The following is a 24014-nucleotide window of genomic DNA, read 5'->3' as shown; positions in this document are numbered from 1 at the left end:
AAATTATGGAATACAAATGCTATATGCTTTCATTTAAAATGTGAGAAACAACCATTCTAAAATAAAAGCAAATTCACTTTTTTGTGTGTGTTACTGATAGATACGTTTGGTTGCCATGAAACTACACCAAGGGAGAAAACTTCAAAGTATACATCATGTATGAATGAGACCGGTCCTGGTGCTGCGCGTTCCCGAGCCCTTGCGTGATGACGTTCTTCTTGTGAACGCGGACAAGCTCGGAAGTAGTTCAATGGTCTCGACAGGCTGGAGTGGAAGATGAGGGATTTTTTTTAGTTAAAAAACCAATTCAAAAATGTCAATGAAACCAGCGGTCAGTGGAATATTAATATGTGCGGGAAGAGTGATTCCTTGTAAGACGTTATACCCTTGTTACAACAGCAACTTTGGGTGCCCAGCGTCGCTGAGGATTAATAGGAGATCATGCTGCAGAGTTGTTAGTGGACAAGGCCTGGAAGTTGTTACTGTTTTTCGTGACCTCCCGCCGGTCTTTCGAAACTGTAAATGTTGTGAGCAGTCTGGACACGTTGGACCTCGCAAAAGAAATGACCATGTTGCTTGCAATTACTGGAACGGCACAGCCGAGGGACCGGGAGACTGTTCTGCCATGTTCAGGTTGAGAACCAAACGGGGATTCACATTCAACAAGTGTAGCGGTGACCACAGCAACAGCAGATTGTTGTGCAAAACAAGCATTCCTGGGTTTACTGCATTTTCAGTATTTAATCACGGCTGTTTAGTTAGAGGTACGTATAGCTTTTGAAAACTATTGATCTTGATGTCACATGAAATTTCTGGACAGCCGATGAGCTGAGTACAAGCGGTGTCTTAAATTCCAAGTGTATTTGAGCCACTTCCCGGACATTGGTATACAACCAGGAAGGTATCCACTGGGTCTCAAAGTCTGTTGGGTTTGTATGTCCTTAGTCTCAGTATTGTAAATTATGTTAATAATGACTGGGGCAATACATATGGAGTGTAAGTAATGAATTAAGTAATGCTAATTAACTTAGCAGTGTTGAAGTTAAGATATTTTAAAATCGTGTTACTGCAGGAATGAAAATAAGAATTGCATAGCTGTTCCACCCATTCCAGGTTTTACTACGACCTTGATTAGCCACAGTACATAGATAAGAAGCTCAAGTGTGTATTCTTGAACATACGTTGATCAAAAATACTTTATTCAGGAATCAAAATGCACGCAGAAACAAAGATCAAAGGCCACATACAACGGTGTTCTGAGCTGGCATTAGTGTAGATGTTATTTACGTCTGAGGTTTCATCAGAGATGTTGTTTTTTTTTTTTTTTTTGATTTGTTTGTTTTTTCTGAGCCGCCATCAGTGTATGTTAGTTTCTGAGTTGAGCTGACCCGAAAGAAAGTATTTCGTACAGCACCGACATACGTCATTGCCTTGACCAAATTTTGGTCTTATTTCCCTAGCGATTTTTCACTTCCTTCATCATTTAAATTGGAACGGGTTGTATAATTGAAAGAAACAAAGGCTGATGAAGCAATAAGCTTGTGCCATTTAACTGGAACAATGTGTACACTGCCTCCCACAAGGTGCGTGTTTATCAGAAAAAAAGCCTACGTGTTCCAATAGTGTGTTATTATGGGTTCCGTGACACTTACCTAAAGTTGTTTGTACATAGGCTCAAAACAGCTTATTAAGCAGAAACAATTTATGCGACAAGAAGTGTTATCTGTCCCGAGGACACAGCTGCATTCTGAGTTATGAAAAGCCAGTCACTCCAACATGGGTGTATTTCAGGCCACATGCCAAGCTAAAGAGCTACAAGGTCAGGGAAATACATAGGCAACAATCCTTACACATAGTAAAATCAGGAATGGATCAAACTGCTATTCAATGGGAATTTTATCTCCTTCCCTTTACTACTCTGTGTCTGATTGGATCAGTCCTGTAATATGCAGACTTTTATTGAGTCAGCACATGCATGTTTTGCAGAGATAGAAAAAAAAAAAAAGATTCCCATTGCATTGCAATTTGATCCAGTCTGTTTTTTTTTTTATTGTGAGCTGAATTTGGGTCTGTTCAATTGACCAAAACAGATTTGTATCTAAATACCACCACCAATTAAACAAAAGGCTCTCTGAGGCATACTCCAGTACTTTTAATAGCACAACTTACTTGGTCCACATATTGTGTACTGTTAGACCCACATGTAAAACCCATTTGTAACTTTTTTTCTTTTTCTTTTTTTCTTTAAGTCTGAAGGTATTATTAAAGTCAATTGAGTAGAACCACACAAGGTAAGAATCTTAATAGTTGGGTGAAGTTAAGGTCATAGTAAAATATGGCTTACACCCAAGGCTAATTAAAGGTAGTCATTTCTAATGCTGTATTGAGTCTGTTTGTGTCACATACAAATAGTAGATATTTGTTTGTGTAGTTGTTAATTTTAAAGTGTATTGAATAAAAAACATGTAGACCTAGTGAGAAACTGTCATTTAGGTAGATGAATTATGTACATATTGAGAGGAACAGTAGTTCCTTGTACAAGTTTGAATCTAGAGTCACTATACAGCTCCAAGAGTTTTGCTGTTTTCACCATGTTACAGCAGCAAAACCAAATCACTTAGAATGACCATGTGTACCAGTACCAAAAGTCTGAAACTTTCTACATCAAATGTGAAAAAAACGTAAATACCTCTTATACACAATGATAGAAGTCGTCAAACTAAGGTAAAATTATTCTTCTTCTTCCTCTTCTGTTTACTTTTTTAAGAGGGTGTAGTGACTATTCAAACAGAAAAGCTAAATAACTGGACATCTACCAATCACGTGATTCCACGCTGGTCAACGTCAAAATAAACCAGGGAACACAAGCAGTTTGATATTTACACTATTTACATTAAACTATTTATTTATGTTTTAAAACAGCACATATCACGCACACGGCCTTAGCCCGCTGCGCCATTGCGCAGTTGTTGAAAGGCATTAATTTTTTAAGCTTATATCCAAGTCTGACCAGCTTTCGCTGAAAACCAGGAGGTTCTACTCGATTCTAGAAATGCTCTATTTCCTGTTTGAAAATATCTAATTTCCTGTTTGGTAGATACCATAGAATGGAATTGTACACAAGTAGTTCTTCATTTAATTAAAAATAAATAAAGGAATAATTTATTAGGTAGAAATAAATAAATGATTTAAGAAATACATAGAGGAATAAATATATTTAGAATTTGTTTTAAATATAAATGTAGAAATTAATGTTTATGTTACAAATCTATAAATAAATTAATAAATAGCAAGCCAGAAAAATGTCATATTAATTGATTTGGCTGATGCTTTTATCCAGAGCAATTGACATTTGTATACCTATATATATATATATATATATATATATATATATATATATATATATATATATATATATATATATATATATATATATAAAAAAAAGTTATACAACGAGACATTAGTGCTTCTTCGCTTGTAGCATATGTGGAGTAGTGGTTAGAGCACCATGTTCTTGACTGGAAGGTTGTGAGTTCCATACCAGGTGGGGGACGCACTGCTGCTTTACCTAGATTAGTCCATCACAAAAAAAAAACACTGTATAAATGAGTAACTGTATGTAAAATAAATAACGTCAAAATTGCTTAAAAAAAATAACATCACTTTTTTCCATTTCAAGCACTGGGGACCACACAATACTTCCTGAAAGTTTCTGATGAAAAATATTGATGTGTGGAATGGATACTGTAGCCAACCGATGTCAATTCTGTACAGGGAGTACACAGCTGCTGCTGTATTTTAATGCTGATCAGCAGTTTAGTCATTGTAGTGATCATGTGGACAGTATTATGCTTAAGTATCAAAGCAGGATTAAGGTACAGAAAAAGACAGAACAGCCTGTCATTCAGATATTGATCCAATTAAATCCTTTTAACACATTTATGTAAATAGATTTCTGCTCATTTGAAATCTGATATTTTTGTTTTTGTTTTACTAGTGCAAATCATGGGTAAGGCAGGGGTTTTCATTCGATTGAATGATACCACAGTTGCAATATAAAGGCAGAATAATCTGATTTACACATTTCTTTTGTTTCCCGTTTTATTTAATTTATAATTTATGTCGCAACAATTTGACGCCGCAGCGTTGATCAAAATGACTGCGGCGCTTAAAAGAGGGCGGCCTTTGTTAATAATACTATGATATTCAAACGTTGCAATATTTTATTAAATGATTTATGACATTTTAGAAGTATCGCGTTTGCTTATTTTCTGTAATACGGTAGCCTACCTGTATGTAGCAGCGTGCGTGGCTAACCTGCTTTGACTACAGTACATTTATTGGTGAGTTATTGTATTTAAAGACACTGAAACCAGAGAAATGTCTGAAAACTGTGCTATCATTAAGAAAGACAATAAAAATACATCTAAAACAGTAAAAATAAACAAGTTTAAAGTAAACAATAAAATGCAAAATAGAGAATTAAACAGGACTAGGACAGAGAATTCAAAACAGAAAGATAGAAGACCCAGAAATGGAAAAGGTAACAAATACACTAAAGATAAAACAGAAGACATAGTATTTAATTTATCAAGGAAAACTTTAACCACACCCCAAAAAGCGGTATTGAGTAAAGGACTTAAGTTTATACCGATTAAAAAATACATTGATAAAGATAAACTGGCCACCGAATTAAAGGAATGGGAGAGGCGCATGAGATTAGCAGAATATTTTTTACTGAAGAGATCTCCGATTCAGAGAGTAATTATGAGCATGGGATTAAGGTTAATAGTACAAGCAGGTGGACTCCTCCAGATGGAAGAGACAAGTGGTTAGATGTATATTAAAGTAGTTAAACAAGAAATTATAGTAGGACTAAAGAAAAAATGTAAACTTAATTTAACCAATATTGAAGAACAAGCTTTGACTGAGTTGTTAAATGATGATGATATAAGTATAAGACCAGCAGATAAAGGATCGGGACTAGTGATAATGAACACAGAGGACTATATGAAATGTGTAGAATGTGAATTAAAGAATACAGATACATATGAAGAAGTTAAGCAATAAGATCAATAAATTGGTAAAAGAGGTTAAGGACATTGCTGAGAGACTATACAATAAAGGCATTATATCGAAAGAATTTAAAAAAATACATGCAGCCACATAATGCAAGAATAGGCCTAGCAAGAGGAAATCCTAAAATGCACAAAGAAAATCACCCTGTGAGAATGATAGTCAGCACAATTGATAATCCAACACACATAATAGCTGAAATAGCAGAAAAACAACTTAGGTCACGCGTTGAGAAATTACTATGTTAAGGATACAACACAATTTTTAAAAAGACTTGAATCACTAAAGCACAACCTTCCAGAGAATGTAATTTTATTTTGCATGGATGTAAAATCCTTGTATCCAAGTGTCCCTCGTAAAGAAACTTTAGAAGCTTGTCAAAAAGCACTAGATAATAGACTAGATAAATCAATACCCACAGCAGAGGTGCTAAACATCATCAGTGTAGTTTTAGAAAACAGTTATTTTACATTTGTTGATAAAAATTACAAACAAAACGATGGTACCGCAATAGGATCTAAACTAGGAATGCATTTTGCCAGTACATACATGGGGAAATGGGAAGAACAATTACTTAGAAAATCAGAAAGAGAACCTTTAGAATACATTCGGTTTGTAGATGATATTTTTGGGGTTTGGACACATGGAGAAGAATCTCTTTTCCAGTTTCATAAAATGGCAAACAAAATACACAATAATATTAAGGTGGACCTTCGATGGACAAGAAAAGAAATATAATTTTTAGATACCGTAGTAAAACTTGAAGAAGGTTCAATTGAGACTGACCTCTTCTATAAACCTACTGACATGCACCAGTATTTACACATGTCCTCTGCACATCCAATACACACTAAAAGGGCAATCCCAAAGGGGCTAGGAATAAGAATATGAAGAATATGCTCTAAAGAAAGTGACTATGTAAAACAAAGACATGTATTAAAAACAAATCTTAAAAAAAGAGGATACAAAGAAAGAATTATAGAGACAGAGTTAAGAAAAGTGGATAAACTAAAAAGAGATGAGCTACTAGATTATAAAAATAGAGATAAAAAGGTCAAGAGTCCCATTAGTAATGACGTACTCTAAACTTTTGCCCAATATTTCTAAGATAGTTTGGAAACACTTCCATATTCTACATAATTCAGAAAAATTGAAAAAAAGTGTTTCTTAAGGCCCCAGTTGTAGCATTCAAAAGAGAAGCTAATTTATGTGATATTCTAGTTCACAGTAAACATAAAAGAATAACTGACAATAGGTTCTACAAATGATTGCACTAGTACATGTAAAGTTTGTAAATACATAGACAAAAGTAGAAATATAATTAAACATAAGAACAACACATATCCACTAAAAACTAATACCTACTGTAAAAACAGCAATGTTGTTTATGGCATAGCCTGTGAAAAATGTGATGAAATAAAATATGTTGGAGAGACTGGAACAACTTTATATAAAATAATTCAGAACCACCTTTCATTAATTAGAAATAAAAAAATGAATGAACCAATAGTACAGCACTTCACCAGGTAAGGACATGACATAAATGATATAAAGTTTGTAGTATTAGAATAGAAGTAAAATTAGATAGTGCGACATATAGAAGAATAAAAGAAAGTAAATGGATAAATAGACTGAACACACTTATGCCAGCGGGACTCAACAGAAAAGAATGAACTAATTAATTCCAATAAATATATATAAAAGTTAAAAATAATTAAATAAACAAAATTAATTCAAAAGTTGTGCATGCTGATGCGCTGGGGAAACCATATCAAGGCTGATCCTCAGAGCCAGCATTGCATGATAATATAAATATAAGTTTATATAAAATAATGTTAATTAGAATTAATATAGATTTAAAGATATAAGTAAAAATGATGTCACATATAGAACACCATTACATCATGTAGGAATAAATCATGGATTTGAATATAAACAATAACAAGTAGTTGTCATGCCATCAAACACCTATAAATACCTCCAATGTTTTGATTCAAACACAGGCTCCCTTGAGAAAGATATGTACAACATATTGAAACGTTGGGCAGCTGGCTCTTTGAGCTAATATATATATATATATATATATATATATATATATATATATATATATATATATATATAATGTTGCCTTTCAAGACATACAGATAAATTGGATGTAAATGTCTGCCAAAGACTAGGATTCATGTCAGGAGCCCAAGGACAAATATTTTTGTGTACCTTCTGGCATTCTCCAGCACATATTAGTTTAAATTGTCTGATCCTGAACACAGTTATGCAGTATAATCTGCAAGCACTGATTGTGCTGCCACTTAGTTGTAAAATCTCATTTATCTTTGTGAAGGATGAGTGTCCTTGTCAGAAATGTCCTCAAACTCCAAGGACATGCATTCTTTTTAGCAATTTGTTCCATTCTATGGGACCGATGTAAGAATACGTGCAAAGTGATTTGCGGCTGCAAAATACTAATTGCTGTCAAAGAACGTGTTTAGCTGGCGTAAAGTAGGACTTTAGCGGTCTTTAAAAATACAGCCTATATAAAGAATGGCTTTCACCTGGTGTTCTGCACTCGTTATCAGATTAGCACTGCCATCATTACTCAATTTTAAATGTGTTGAAATGTATTCAAATGAAGAGAAGAGCATGGAACTGGATGGGGCTCTGGAATACTAAGCTGGTGAAAACATTATAATGAGATGCACCTGGGCAATTGCTGACCCTCCAAAAACTGCACCTCCTCTTACAAGGTACAAACGACTATAGAAGCGGGTAATTAAGAGCATACCAATTGTGTATTGTCTAAGCACCTGTAAAATTAATGCAAATCATTCACTGTAAAGAACATATTTATTAAATTAGGGTGGGACAGGGAAAATCTTCAGCATTTCGCACCAGAATGATTCTTCATGAACACAGTGTGGCTATACATGCAATACAATAACAACTGCATGCAGAATTAAAAGTGCATATCAAAATGCAGAGTATTAAAATAAAAGTATTAAAACAGTGCTTTGTGTTTTGAATGCTTCATATGCTGCTGCAGACTTGCTTAGTTTAAAAAGAGAATATGTTCAACAAATCACACTGTTTGATCTTGAACAACATGCAGTGTTCTTTGTACATACTGTTCTGTGTACTTGCTAATTTACACTTTTGATAGTTCTGCAAGATTTGTCAGCTTCAGATAGTCTTAGCTAAAAAAGCATAACTAAATAAAAAGCCACAGCGTAACACTCTAACGTTGAACCCCAGGTGTATACATGTAAGCAACCCAAAACTAAATGAGTCGTTTCTCTATAGAGGACAATGTTCTGGCTCAACAACCTGACAGCTTTAAAAATCCCTGCAACAGGCTGGCAAAACTTCGAGGGTAAAGTCAGTAGTGTCGGATGGTGTCATAGCTGGTGCAAAGTACTTTTTAATGTCCTTGACGGAAAGCTTGTGAAATTTTGTTTGTTTACTAAAATAATATTTTTTATTTCAATATTTAATTTGCATTTAATCAAAGAGTATCTCAAGTAAACAGTTTAAAAATGCACTAAAACATAAAAAATAGTTTTTATAAGACAAAATTATTTATCCAGCAAAATGTTAATGCATTATTTAATACAAGTTTTTAGCAGTGGGCTCCCCAAAAATGTAATTTTCCCACTGTCCCCAATTATAAAATAATAGGTCACAATTTCCTATGTTGGGGGATAGTGGCTATGGCCTGCGACCCTGGGTGATGGCACTGTTGACCAATACAGAAACCGAAGCTCAAGTTCGCTACGGCCATGCCCATATAGCAATGTGACATGTCATGGAGAGAATTTTTGGCATCCTAAAGAGTCGGTTTTGCTGCCTGGACCATAGTGGGGGTGACCTCCTGCTCCTACCTCACCTCACTTCTGGACTGTAAGTGCGGCCATTGTTGCAACCCTCATTATCATGATTGCGGCTCATTATATGAGTGTGTTGAGTAATTTGCTCTTAAGCTTATGTAGGCCACAGTGCAAAATAATTGCCTGGCCACAAGGCAATTTACACATTTAGAAAAAATATGAATTACGCATGATATTTAATGTTTTTGCATAAGAATACACACAGCAATTTTGCTGCACAGCTTGAGTTTGCATGTTATCAAGCTTCTTCTACATTGTTGGTTCCTGGATTCTCTATGGTGAATTGTAAATTTACTGCATGCGGTAACCATAGAATGCCAGGACAGCTACCAGTAATTGTAACCTGCTTGGGAATTGCCAGAAACACGTGACCACTAACTTGCAATGCGTGTTTGTGACTGGATTCTTGATCTTCTTGATTTCTCTGCGCCATCTTAGTCCTTCTCAACCTAGCCTACCAATTTACCTGTCTGTCAATCTCATTTTTGGAAGGTAAATCTATATAAAAAATACAATAGTCTGTGTTTGGAGAGTCAGGAGCCTTTATAATGCTGTAGCTGGTGATCAGTAAGGAATAAATTATTATTGTTTGTTTATTTGCATTAGTGCAGTGTCTTTACAGTTTAAAAAAAATATTTGTGAACAATTTTGTTTGTTTTACAATTTTTAGGGTGCATGCGTCGACTTGGAAAGGGAGAGCACAGGAGACACAGGAACATTTACAGAAAACAAAAAAACTGTAACACCAAAGCTCCAGTATACAACAAGCTTGGGGTTTCTCAATATTTAAACACTAGGCAAAGCAGATTCATTCATTCAAATCCATTCAAAACCAAAACCAGTGCAAAGTTTGCACCGCTTGACATAAAACAAAGAATTTGCATACTAATGCAAAATACTGTACAAACAAAAAGCCATATTTTCCCCAAAAAACAATAAACAGCTAATGGTGCTTAACGACGGTATCTTTCGACTCCCATTCCAGCCGACAGCCGACACTTTGCTGTGTTGTTTAATTGTTATGCGCGGTTTAGGCTTTTTAGAAACAAACGTCTCTTCTCTTCCATCACAATTTGGGACATTATAAAACGCTTAACGTGAAAAAACGCTTAGCGTCGCTTTATGTAATAAAGAATGCAGCTACAAATTCCAAATTTGGCACAATATTAGCCCACAAAAAATACCATATATTATATAAATTATGTGACTGAATATGAAGAGGAAATATATGAAACCTACGTTACGCTTCATTTTCCCCATTTTAAAAACGTGCTTAACGTGAAAAATTCTTAATGTACGAAAAAAATGCAGCTACAAACTTCAAATTTGGCACAATATTAGCCCATAAAGAGTACCACATATGATATAAGTTATGTGACTGTATATGTAGAGGAAATATATAAAACCTACATTAAGCGTCGTTTTCCCATTTTAAAAACGCACTTAGTGTATCCAAATCTATTCCTATTAACTCCAAACTTGACACAATGTTACCTTTTCAGCAGAGCTCCCTTGAACTTAATAAAGGTTTTAGGCGGTCAAATATATGCATACCTGTTGACATACAGTGTTTTACCAACTGTTTTCACTAAATATATGGGTAGTTCCCTCTGAGCAATAGATTTAGATACATTGGGCCATGTTAAGTGCTATCCATGTAATGCGTAATAGAGTCTTAACGTGTCTTTTGCATGCTTCCTTTTGTAATTGCTGCTTTTAACTATATGGATAGTTCCCTCTGTTGCACAAGTAACATTGTGTCAAGTTTTGAGTTTGCAGTTTTTTTGCAGCAGATTTGGTTACATTAAGCCATGTTAAGCGCGTTTTTATAATGGGAAAACGAGGCTTAACGTGGGCTTTATATATTTCCTCTTCATATACAGGCACATAATTTATATCATATGTTATACTCTTTATGGACTAGTATCATGCTAAATTTGGACTTTGTAGCAGCATTTTTTAGTACATTAGCCACGTTAAGCGTGCTTTTATAATGGGGAAAACGAGGTTTAACGTGGGTTTTACATATGTCGTATGCATATACAGGCACATAATTTATATCATAGTGTATATGGTACTCTTTGTGGGCTAATATTGTGCTAAATTTGTACTTTGTAGCTGTATTCTTTAGTACATTAAGCGACGTTAAGCTTTATAGAATGTCGCCACAATTTTAATTCAAAAACTACTCGCTCCAGATTATACATGTGCGCAAGTGCTCTTCAGAGCTTCCGTTTCTCGTCAGACCGTATGTATGGTAACGGCTCAGTCCATGTATTTAAAGTATTTTTTGTAGCAACCTCACAATTTAAAAATGACACTCTGTTAGAAAAATGATTTTTCGTGTTATTTCTTGTATTTGCATTTCCGTTTAATACGTTTTGTATATTACATTTTGTGTTACTTAGTATTTGCAAAAAACACGGGGCTCTAAAGTATGCACTGTATTTTTTTGGAAATACAGTACTTGTGACTTTTAAGGTAATGTTGCATTTTACGCAAAATACAATTTATGCTTATACTGTTTAATTTGGAATAAATTGCTCAATGACCCAAAACCTTATCTTTAGCGCTGGTAGTAAGTATGTCCTCTCTGAAGAACTGCTTAACCAGTATAAGAGTCTGAGGAAGAGCATATCATTCATGGCAGATTGTGATGACACTGCTTTGAATTGACTTTGCTGAAGTGGATTCTTGAGAGGTGCCTGAGTTTCCAAGCAGCTGATGTCAAGTATCCTACCAGTGTTGAAACTCAGTATGGCATGTTCGATGTCTTATTTAGCCTATATATGATGTGTCTAGTCACGCAGAAGTCAAAACTGTCTCTTTGTTGGCTATAATATCAATATCCTCGGCAATGTTCAAATAAAGTAAGCTGTTTTTTGTAATCTAGTAGCCAAATACATAAAAGCAATTTCCATTTTGTTTTTTCCAATCTATGCAGAACTCAGCACATCAGCAGTATCCTTGCAGTATGACTTGAGAAAAGTGGAAAGATCCCCATCAGGGAGCAGGAAGTTTTATTTTGATACTCATGCAGTCGTTTGCCTTCTGGAAGAGAATGGTAAGTTGCTTTATACTGTACCTAATTAACTATGCCAAATTGCAATCTTCATTTAAAGAAAATGTACTTTTTAGCTAGGTTTGTGAGAACAGTGATGTCTCGTGCAGTGCAATTCAACATGGCATTCATTTGCTAAAGGGTTAACATTGTCATGCTAAGCTATTGTATAGCATTGCATTTCGCCTGCAGTAGCTATGTTTAGTACGGTCTGCCTTTGATTTCACACAATGTTAACTTACCAACAACGTGTCTCTGCAGGGTTCACCACTCCACAGGCAGAAGTCATTGTGGCTGCTTTAGTAAAAATCATGAACTCCAATATTGAACTGGTCTACAAAGACATGGTCACCAAAGTCCAACAGGTAAACTGCAATAAACTATTCAACTTGAATCATATTTGAAGACAGACAAAAGGCTAGATGATTTTAATATGCATTTGCAACTTTCAAGTTCATATTTATGGAAGTTCCTGGTGCAAAGTATAATTTGACCTAAGATGGCTCTGCTTTGATGCTGGTTTATATTCTCTGTACACAGCGATATTCTGTGATTCTCCCTGTTAAGGTTGGTCATGGTTATTGTACAAGAAAAAATACTGAGGTGTCAAAGCCTCAAGTTTCTGCTTCATAAAGATATTACACTTTGACTTACTGTCTTAATGTTTGGTTCACAGCTGTGTTCTTTGATTTTCTTACTTAAGTTCCATTGTGGTGTTTTCCAGTAAAAAAATTTGATTTTCGTTGCCACATTGGTAATTTTTAGGAGTGCACCAATATTGGACTATACTGATAATAATAGATAGTGTAGGTAAGCTATTATAAATTACTAGAACAAGGCATAGCACATATATTTAAACTGTTTTATAATTATAAATGTTAAACAGTTAGTAGATGTTGTTTACACAGCGCTGGGGAAATGAGTGTCAGTGTTCTTGTGTCATTAGTAAGTGCACCTGACCAAACATTAAATTCTGTGCTGGAAGAAATGCAAGCATGAATATTGGTGTGTTATTGCCTAAAATAACGAAAACTGCAGATAACCGATTGTTTTTTTTCCATTATATTGGTGCCATGTCGATAGGCATCCCTAGTAATTTTGCATGTTTTCACATGCTTTTTCCCTGTTATGCTATGCATTTACCATAGTTTACCATGGTTTGATTTATTTATTTATTTATTTTAACCATATCTCTTTGTGCTTTCATTTACAATGCTTACCTGTGGTTTACCAGGCTTTAACCGTGCTTTATTACACTTTGCTATACTTTTACTGTGGGAAACTTGAAAGGGTAACAATGACACAGACCACATTCTTTGACATAGGGTATTTATAGTTGGTACAGAGTTATCCTAAGCCCCTTTCACACACAAATGTCGCTACTGAGCCTTCTGAGACGTTAAAAAAATTATTTAAAATACCAATTCACACAGCATGAAATGGCACAGTCTATGCCACTATAATCCCATCATAACTCTTTCACACAGCCAAAGGAATCATGTGAGTACAACTTTCAAACCTGTCAGTCAACAGATCGTTTTCATGGCAAGTGCGATTTGCCCATAAATTACAGCATCACACACCATCCCTTCTATTTGTAAATTCACCTACTTGTCATCCCATAAAGTTAACAATTCCTTAACTTATTCCAGACTCCAATTACTACGTCGAAAAAAATGAAAGCGTGTAACACCAAGGACACAAATACCCAACACATCTGGTATACAGTCACATGGGATGTTGACTTTCAATCCATGCCCACTATAGAGCTATATTTTTCCAAGCAGATTAACCATTTCATTGTCACATTTGTTAAATTAACCTACCGGTATGTACATATCAGTGGTACAGTACAGATCATTTTCCACAGATCATTTTTACTTCCTGTTTCTAAACAATTTTGTCCGATGACATTCTATTTAAGTTATGCTTTGTTTTTCTTCACCAAGACCACCATTTATAGCTATTACTAATATTATTTAAATAAATCGTGTTTTGTTTATTTTTTGGCTTGGCAGGAGATCATGCTTCAGCAGGTAATGTCCCAAATAGCATCTGTTAAAAAGGAGATGATTATCCTGGAAAAAAGTGAGTTCACGGCATTGCGGACTGAAAATGAGGTAAGCTTGGCAATGGCTACAGAGAAAGGTCACTAATCACACCCATTACATGACACCTGGAGCCCAGGTTATTAATAGTAGTCTCCGGCTAAGAGAACACCCATCGGGAAGCAAGCGAAGAGTTCTCTTAGCCGAAGTGTTCTTACTGATGGAGTTCACCACCAGACACAATATGAATGAATGAATAAATAAATATTTATTACTTGTCATGACGAATGTACGTCAGCATATGAAATAAACAGAATAAGAGAAAAGCAATAGGCAAATGTATGTTAATAAACTATAATAATAATAAAGGAACAGACAAACTAACGTTAATAAGTGTTAAACGAGGCAATGATATGATGATGGTTCTGGAAAGATTGAATAAACCAATCAGTGTGCCTCAAGACATTCTTACGATGACAAGTCACTTTTGAAAAGATTGAATCAACAATTTGAATTTAAGTTTGATGATGATGAGTTATCAAGTTACAAAACAGTACTGTATCAGGTATGAACGAATTGCTAAAGATGCCAAAAAGGTGTTTTTTGTAAAGTTCCTGTAACTTTACAATGGGAACAAATCCATTTCACCACAAGGGTGTTCTCGTAGGAGGTGTTCTTAGATGCGGCGACTACTGCATCACAATAAGCCCTGTCTGTCTGTTTGTATGTCACACTTCTGTTTTTACAAACATCTTTGAAGGAGTACTGTATGTATATCAGAAGGTGGGGTTCTGTCCATACAGTTAAACATTTTGAAATGTGTATAGAGTAGTTCGTTGTGTTGTTTTTTTCATTTTACTCATGACTTATTTTGCATTTGGAGCCTTGGCACAGCATGAATTTCATTAACATGTTGTTTGTGATTTCTTCTAAGAAAACCCAGCCAAAGTTGGGGAGTGAGTCTACTTGTTTGTTTTCTTTCTCTCTTTCTCTCTCTCTCTCTCATATACCTACGTACGTACTCTTGTAATAACTAATCAGCTGAGAGTCTGCTCAGATTGCTGGAATTATATATTTTGTAAAACATCTCTGTATGGTAAATATAAAACCCAGGACTGGGTTTTCGGACAGTAGAATCTCTACACCTATGTTTGCTGGGTTTTTGCAGAACATTTAATTTCGCTTTGTCATTTATGAGGTTACATATATTGTTTTTGTCACCTTTTGTTTTTTAGAAAGTGAAGATTGAGTTGCAACAGCTGAAGATACATTTAACTGTGAGTATTTTATCTTTTCAGTCCTTTTCGGTTTAGGTTGTTTTGTGCTATTTTGTATTTGCGAAAAACACAGGGCTGTATCAATGAGCTATCTGCCCCTGGAGAACATGGCAAGTCGACTCAAGCTCACCAGGTGCTTGGCCAGTAGAGGTCACTAAAGGGACACTAAGTGAAGTCCATGTTTATTAAACGTCACCAATCTCCCACGACCAGTACAGCTCTCCCTGTGGGATCCCCAGGCCAGATCAGCAACTTGGCATCCCTCTATCAAATTTGATCAGTTCCTGTTTGCCATACTGAATGTATTATTCATATAAAGAGGTCAGCTTACAAAGTTTTTTTTACCATTACAGCTCTTGGCAAAGCAGTAAACAGCTATTGGTCATTGCAGTGAAGCACAAGCCGAACTCTAAAAGATGTTGTACATATGTTTACACTATTAATGCAAGGAGGGTACCAGGATAGGATACACGTGCTTAGCTAACCAGGTATAGCACAATTCATGTAACATAAATATGATCTAAATTAGATTTCCCCTTTAAATCTGTTTCCATTTTAAGTGTTTTTGGCTGAGAAATGCACCTGCGATTACTTCAGGCTTTGTACAGTGGCTTGCGAAAGTATTGCCTTACAACCTGGAATTAAAATGGATTTTTATTTGGATTTCATGTAATGGACATACACAAAATAGTCCAAATTATGAAGTGAAATGAAAAAATAACGTTTCAAAAAATTCTAAAAAATAAATAACGGAAAAGTGGTGCGTGCATATGTATTCACCCCCTTTGCTATTAAGCCTCTAAATAAGATCTGGTGCAACCAATTACCTTCAGAAGTCACATAATTAGTTAAATAAAGTCCACCTGTGTGCAATCCAAGTGTCACATGATCTGTCACATGATCTCAGTATGTATACACCTGTTCTGAAAGGCCCCAGTGTCTGCAACACCACTAAGCAAGGGGCACCACCAAGCAAGCAGCACCATGAAGACCAAGGAGCTCTCCAAACAGGTCAGGGACAAAGTTGTGGAGAAGTACAGATCCGGGTTGGGTTATAAAAAAATATCCGAAACTTTGAACATCCCACGGAGCACCATTAAAGCCATTATTAAAAAATGGAAAGAATATGGCACCACAACAAACCTGGCAAGAGAGGGCCGCCCACCAAAACTCACGGACCAGGCAAGGAGGGCATTAATCAGAGAGGCAACAAAGAGACCAAAGATAACCCTGAAGGAGCTACAAAGCTCCACAGCGGAGATTGGAGTACCTGTCCATAGGACCACTTTAAGCCTTACACTCCACAGAGCTGGGCTTTACGGAAGAGTGGCCAGAAAAAAGCCATTGCTTAAAGAAAAAAATAAGCAAACATGTTTGGTGTTCGCCAAAAGGCATGTGGGAGACTCCCCAAACATATGGAAGAAGGTACTCTGGTCAGATGAGACTAAAATTGAGCTTTTTGGCCATCAAGGAAAACGCTATGTCTGGCGCAAACCCAACACCTCATCACCCCGAGAACACCATCCCCACAGTGAAGCATGGTGGTGGCAGCATCATGCTGTGGGGATGTTTTTCATCGGCAGGGACTGGGAAACTGGTCAGAATTGAAGGAATGATGGATGGCGCTAAATAAAGGGAAATTCTTGAGGGAAACCTGTTTCAGTCTTCTAGAGATTTGAGACTGGGACGGAGGTTCACCTTCCAGCAGGACAATGACCCTAAGCATACTGCTAAAGCAACACTCGAGTGGTTTAAGGGGAAACATTTAAATGTTTTGGAATGGCCTAGTCAAAGCCCAGACCTCAATCCAATTGAGAATCTGTGGTATGACTTAAAGATTGCTGTACACCAGCGGAACCCATCCAACTTGAAGGAGCTGGAGCAGTTTTGCCTTGAAGAATGGGCAAAAATCCCAGTGGCTAGATGTGCCAAGCTTATAGATACATACCCCAAGAGACTTGCAGCTGTAATTGCTGCAAAAGGTGTCTCTACAAAGTATTGACTTTGGGGGGGTGAATACTTATGCACGCTCAAGTTTTCTGTTTTTTTGTCTTATTTCTTGTTTGTTTCACAATCAAAAATATTTTGCATCTTCAAAGTGGTAGACATGTTGTGTAAATCAAATGATACAAACCCCCAAAAAATCAATTTTAATTCCAGGTTGTAAGGCAACAAAATAGGAAAAATGCCAGGGGGGGTCAATACTTTCGCAAGCCACTGTAGGTAAATATTAAACTGTGATATTCATGTTAGAGGGTAGTGATGGATACTACCATTGTTTGTTTTTGTTGCAGGATGAGATGAACAAAATACGATCAGACATCAAACTGGATATGAATTTAGAAAAGAGCAGAATCAAAGAAATGGTAAGTTGTTCATTGTAAACTATGTATACAGTGGTGGAGTAGTATTGGACACATACTCAGAATCATATAAAAGTGGAATAAAGGTAGCTGATGATGCCATACTGTAAGTGGCACAAATGTAGATTTTCAGTGCTACTTAGGCTTTTAAAAGTTTTCATTGAACAATTTGAATCCTGAAACAAAACATACTACAGTACTTAATGCCAGTTTTGTGGTACAGTGCAATAACATAATGGGCCTAATCTGTCAAGGTATTTGTGTGATCATGCAGTTTGTACATTTTTTTGGTGAAAGTAAAATTAAACTGTAAGGTTACAGAACCAGTAAAGATCAACCCAGAAGGTTCATTAAGGACACAAGGTAACGTTAATAGTTATATTTCTCTAACATAAGTTTACATTACATTTTGACCTTAATAAATCAAGCTCAATGGCAATGACCCTTACTCATTAAGGTAATACACCTTTATGTGAACACAGACATATTCTCTCTGTTGAAGCCCAGTGGTTGAACTGTAGTGTTAAATGGAACTATGTACATGTGGCAAAGTGGTTGGTAAGGGGAACAGCTGTCGCGGTGATGCGGTGCAGGAGTGATGAACAGACAACAGTGATTCAGTGAATAAGTGCTTTATTGCTCTTTTCCAGGTCTGGCGACCGTCAAAAATAATAAATCCCCGGCAATACATAACAATGTGTAAAGCACGGGGATAATGAAAACAAGGGCACAGTCCTGAACAAAAACAACGGTACGGTCACCAGTCCTGGGTGATCGAAAACGTGCAGGTGCTCAGTGCAGTGGTGCTCCGGATAGTGCTCTCCTTTCGACAGCTCCGGAGATGTGTGTTAACTGTCTAGTGCTGAATACAAAAACAGACAGTTACACGGACAGACACAACAATACAAAACATGAACACAATCCACTCTGAGAGCTCCTCTCTCAGTCCTTCTCTTTCTCCACTCGTTTAACCCAAACGAAGGAGAAGATCAGCGTTACCCTGGCCCCTATATGTAATCCCGCATGATATCGAGATAAATGGTTGCAGCTGCCTTATTACTTGCAGCTGCCTCTCGTTTACCTTTCAAATCAATACGGTCTTACAACAGAGTCGCGCTTCCCTCCAGGCTGACCCACTTCCCTGACCCGGAAACGAACTGTCAGGCCAGCCCTTCCAGATACTTCTCCCTTCTTTAGCGCCCTCACAGGTCGGGAGGAAGATTCATCACCAGAACTCATCTTTCCGTCACAGTACAATACTGTGTTTTTCAGACATTTTGTAGTTTAAAAAAAAAAAAAAACACCAGATAGATAGGGAAGTGAAACGGTCTCTTCAGTCATGGATAATGCAGTGCCATCAGTCTTTAGGCATTCTTAAAGCATTTTATCTCAGAATCATAAAGAAAAAAAAAAATGGACGCTACTCAAGTCCATTTGTATATGGCCTAACACTGTGCCATCATGTAATAACACTATGTAACACAATTTTTGTTCCTGGGTAGTAAGTGTTATTTCCTAATTGCTTATGCCTCAAAAGTATAGAAAATGGCTATTATTCCCCACAAACTTTGCTTTTGTGACCAGGACAGTGACATTTCAAAATATCACTATTTCCAATGGGAAAACGGGCAAATGTGTGTCTTTTCGTTCACATAAAGTCAGAAAAAAACAACATATGAATCCAAATGAACATGTATTTATACTAAAGTAATACAAAGATGATTACAAAAGATTTAGAAGTGAGTAGTTTTTCGAGATTTACAATTATACTGTATTGTGGATTCATATGTTGTTTTTTTCTGACTTTATGTGAACGAAAAGACACACATTTGCCCGTTTTCCCATTGGAAGTAGTGATATTTTGAAATGTCACTGTCCTGGTCACAAAAGCAAAGTTTGTGGGGAATAATAGCCATTTTCTATACTTTTGAGGCATAAGCAATTAGGAAATAACACTTACTACCCAGGAACAAAAACATTTTTTTTTGTTACACAGTGTAATCTTATCGTGAAGTGGTGTTTCTCATTTCTCTTTTTAGTTTATGGAATTTATCCTTTCAGAGGACTGTCAACAACACTTTATATAAAGCACTTTCTTCCTGTCATAGTAATGAGTGCAGATTAGCAGAGCAAGTGTACTGCAGTCTGTGGTGAGCAAACACAAAAACTGTGGTTATGTAATTCCTAAAGCTGTGACGGAAAGTATCCAATGAATTAACTGAGACTACTGTGATGATTTTAATTGTCCCTGGTTTTTTTTTGTCGCAGTATGCTGAACATGAAAGGAAGCTTTTAGAGAGTAGAAGTGAAATAGTAGAACTGGTAAGTAAATCATTTGTTAAATTACTGAACAGATGGGGGTCACAAAAAAACTAAATACTTACTTGTTGCCTATTTTGTTGTATGTGTATTCCTGCATTATATTTAACATAATCCAGATTAGATTTTTAGGTTATAAATCAATTTTGACCAGTAATTTTTATTTCACATCAGGGTTATGAAAATGTCCTTTGAATGACCCATCCGCTTTCAGCAAAGAAGTCTGACAGTCCTGGGATATTCTGTACAGGGAGCAAACATTGAATATGAATATATGCTTAATAAATATATTTATTTTGTTTTGGTGGTGGTGGTTTTTTTTTTTTTTGCTTTTGTTTTGTTTTGTTTTTTTCCTTGTTTGACCCACATCAATAATAAGTATTCATCACTTACACAATATTTAATTTTGATAGAAATAAGTGATAATAAGACCTCGACCTCAACTCCTTTTTTTTTTTTTTCTTTTTTTTTTTTTTTTAATGCACTGGATTTTACAATTTGAAAACACGCCTCTGTTTGAAGATTGCTAATTTGAACAACAATGACTAACTTACTATCCCTTTGCTGGAGGAATACAAAAAATGTAGGTGGTGGTTTGTATTTGATAGTAATGTTTTGTTTTGTTTAACTGCTTTATTTTGGTACTTTTTTTTTACCTGTTTCTTTGTTCCCGTGTTTTTGTTTATTTTATGTGTTAATGAACACGCGCCTCTGCGCTTTAACTGCAGCTCTCTGTTTCGGAGTCTCCATGTCAGTAACCAGCCTTTCCAGCGACGCTACCCTTTCACACTGGTGTTACAAGAACGAAGCAACCCCTGGAGACAGAGCAGAACTGCAGTAAAAAAAAAAAAAAAATGGCACACCCAGCAACGCCGGTTGGAGGCAGAATATGTTACGTTTGGGCACTGAGGAGAAGCATGCCCATATGAAGAGCCCTGCCTCATGGAGGCATACCATAGGGACCAGGTGGTGTCAGCGGAATGAATGGCTACGTCTGATGGCCTAACAGCCGCTGCCTGCCCAAAGGCCAGAGATGGGCCCCTCTGCATCCCAGGTTCTCTGGAATGGCAGATTGGAAGCCCTCCTCGGCTGCCTAGAGGACTGCATTTGGTGCCTTGCGTGCGGGAAGCTCGGACACACAGTGGTACGCTGCCCCTTCCAAAATGAAGAGGAGGAGTTGCCTACCCAAATGCCAGTGAAGGAGGGGCTGTCTGCCTGAGTACCAGAGAGGGAGGGGCTACCAGCCAAAGCCACAGCTGTCTCCAGAGCTAAAAGAGGAGAAATCGCTGCCATCGCTAGTGCCAGAGGGAGAAGCACCACTGTCTCCAGTAGCAGAAGGAAGGGTGCTTCTGGTGTCTCCTGAGGTGGCTGTACAACAGCCATGCCACTCGTCAACAGCAAAAGGAGGCAGCTAGGGGACAACCACCTCTGTGTCCCGACCTGGTGACTATGGGTCAGAGCCCACAACATGGGCTCCCAGACACCTGGCATGTGTTTCCTGACCTCTGGTCTTTGGGCCTAGCTGTCAGGTCGCTGCATCAGTAGACACAGTCAGTCGCCTTGAATTTTGTTTCAGACATTCCAGTAAATATCTTTTTAGTACTGTTGACATTTCATAGTTTGCAAAGTCTTTGGAAACTATGGAACAGTGCATGGTAATGTAACTTTTCAATTCCAGACAAGGACATGATGGACCCTATAAAGGATCTCTGCTCTGTCCTTTGAGAAAAGGTGTTAACTCAAAGGAAGAACACGATGCAGGTTTTTTTTTTTTTTTGGACACAGAATTGACATGACAACTCACACCACATGGATCATTGCACTACACACTTGCAGGCATGTTTTTTTAAGTGCAGAGGAAGTGTACTAACTTCTTCTTCGAGATTTTCCACCAGTTGGTATTTGGCTCTTTTAGAAGTAAGGGGCACAGAAAGATAAAATCGAATGATCTATGTAGGGTCTTGAATGAGGTTTTAAAATCCAAGATACATTTGTTAGTTTGACTTATGGTTTAATTTTGTGATTTCAGAATGCCCACCAGGACCGTGCAGTGACCCAAACAAACAGAAAAATAGACACAGAAGTAGCAGGTCTGAAAACAATGTTGGAATCTCATAAACTTGACACCATCAAATACCTTGCAGGTAAGAAGTCTGCTCAACTACATGCCACATCATTTATTTCTATAGAATAAGGATAAGCCATCTATTTGCAGAAAGAAACATAGGTACTCGTAATTAGTACAATGCACATTGCATTTGCATGAACACAAACTTGCTTTGTGTCAATGTGAATCAAAATGATTCTGTAGGTTTACAAGTAGGATGTCTAAGGGAGGAAATATGTGTAAATTAGGGGTTTGGTTTTTCAAACTCTAGGCTCCTGTTCAGTTTAAATAATTTACTTAATTGAGGGTAGTTCCGAAACCCAGGGCTGGGTGCAGGGCCTATGTGAGTTTCAAGCTCTGTATCTGTACTAAAAAGCTTTCCTAATCTTAATAAACAAACTGACCCACTATTGCTAAGAAAATAATGATTTGCTTAAATTAATGAGTTACTAATTTTGTAAAGTTTTATTTTTATTTTCATAAAAAAAATACTTGTATTGTGCAAATTGCACCCAGTGAAAAGCTTAGATAAAGAGACCATTGTTCTTTCCAGCCAATCATAGACCTACACATTACACAAGGTCTTTAACACAGTGTAAGATAGATTTTCACTATGCCAAAGGTGGGTTAAAAAGATAATGCCACCAGAGAAGGATTATATAGCTTTGTCTGGAAACTCTTGGAGAAAATGGATCATACTGGTTACTATTATTTAAAACACATTCACCACAATATCATAGGCTTTTTGCCATTACTGTGTTTTTTTTACTGTAGTGATTTTAATAAGATTCATGAAACAGTACATCAAGCATTAGAACAGTGTGGTACAAGAAAGCAGACAGATTTACTTCAGCAACTTTAAGCTGATTAGAGATACCATAACTATGCAAGCATTTCATAGAGGGGAGTCAGTGTCATTCAAATTTTTGATTTGGTACCACACATTCCTTAGAGATAAGTAATATATTAAGTAATATTTTACATGTTTACATTTTCTGAATAGTATTTGTGTCTTAACACCTGAACTACATGTTTGTATTGTTATCAGATGCCACCCAAATTATTTGTGTAAAAAGTGTGATTCATTCACAGACTATTTGTAAATCTCTTTGCTAACATGGGAATCAAAGTCACAAAGGAAATTAAGCTCTGTGTCACCGTCCTGTTAGAAATAGCATAAAGTTCATACCACCCACTTGAGATATAATATAGGGAAGATGCTCTACAAGATCTGTATAGGGTTGAAAAATAATTTGTCAAATTACACTGTACATTGAACACAAATAGATAATTGTTTTCTGTAGCTTAGAAACTATTGACAAAAAAATGTTTTTTTGTATCTTTGGTGTAAACTTTAATAAATTTAGATTATTTATGTAATTTCAGGTTCGGTTTTTACTGGTTTGACGATAACACTTGGATTTTATCGTCTCTGGATGTGAGGATCGACTCATTAGAAACCTGCCTGCCTGCTAATAATAATGAAATAGCTTTAACAGAGATCACACTGTGTTTGTGATACATATTAATGCACTTTTATTAATCCACTTTTAAATTCAACTGACTAACTACTGTATATACTAAGATTACATTATCTTGATTTTCATACAATACAATGCAATGTTCTGTGGTGTATATTATATTGTTCATTTCATAAAAAATTAACTGCATTCTTCTCTGTCAATTGTTACTTATTAACACCATCTCCTACATTGTCAGACCTGCAACCAGTACAAAGTTATGTGAGAAAGGGGAGAGCTATGAAGGCATTTTGAGTGTTTTAATGCTGCACTATATAGAATGTTAACACCTGCCACATTTTGACTGATGATTTACTAAGAATTCACCTGGAATTGTTTTTATTTTATTTTATTTTTTTTAA

At 36.4% G+C, this 24014-nt stretch overlaps 1 protein-coding gene across 1 annotated transcript; it reads left to right on the top strand.

Moving 5' to 3' along the window:
* The first annotated feature begins 101 nt into the window (after nt 1-101).
* Nucleotides 102-24001, top strand: LOC121314597 (mitochondrial calcium uniporter regulator 1-like). The gene is made up of 9 exons (XM_041248029.1): nt 102-764; nt 11902-12021; nt 12280-12383; nt 14037-14138; nt 15302-15343; nt 17638-17709; nt 19975-20028; nt 22055-22169; nt 23519-24001. The coding sequence occupies exons 1-9, from the start codon at nt 314-316 to the stop codon at nt 23572-23574; spliced, it is 1116 nt and encodes a 371-aa protein (XP_041103963.1). The 5' UTR covers nt 102-313; the 3' UTR covers nt 23575-24001.
* Nucleotides 24002-24014: the final 13 nt, after the last annotated feature.

Source organism: Polyodon spathula, chromosome 4 (assembly GCF_017654505.1).
Source record: "Polyodon spathula isolate WHYD16114869_AA chromosome 4, ASM1765450v1, whole genome shotgun sequence".
NCBI lineage: Eukaryota > Metazoa > Chordata > Actinopteri > Acipenseriformes > Polyodontidae > Polyodon > Polyodon spathula.
Note: the sequence above shows the minus strand (reverse complement) of the source record. Positions and strands in the feature narration are given on the sequence as shown.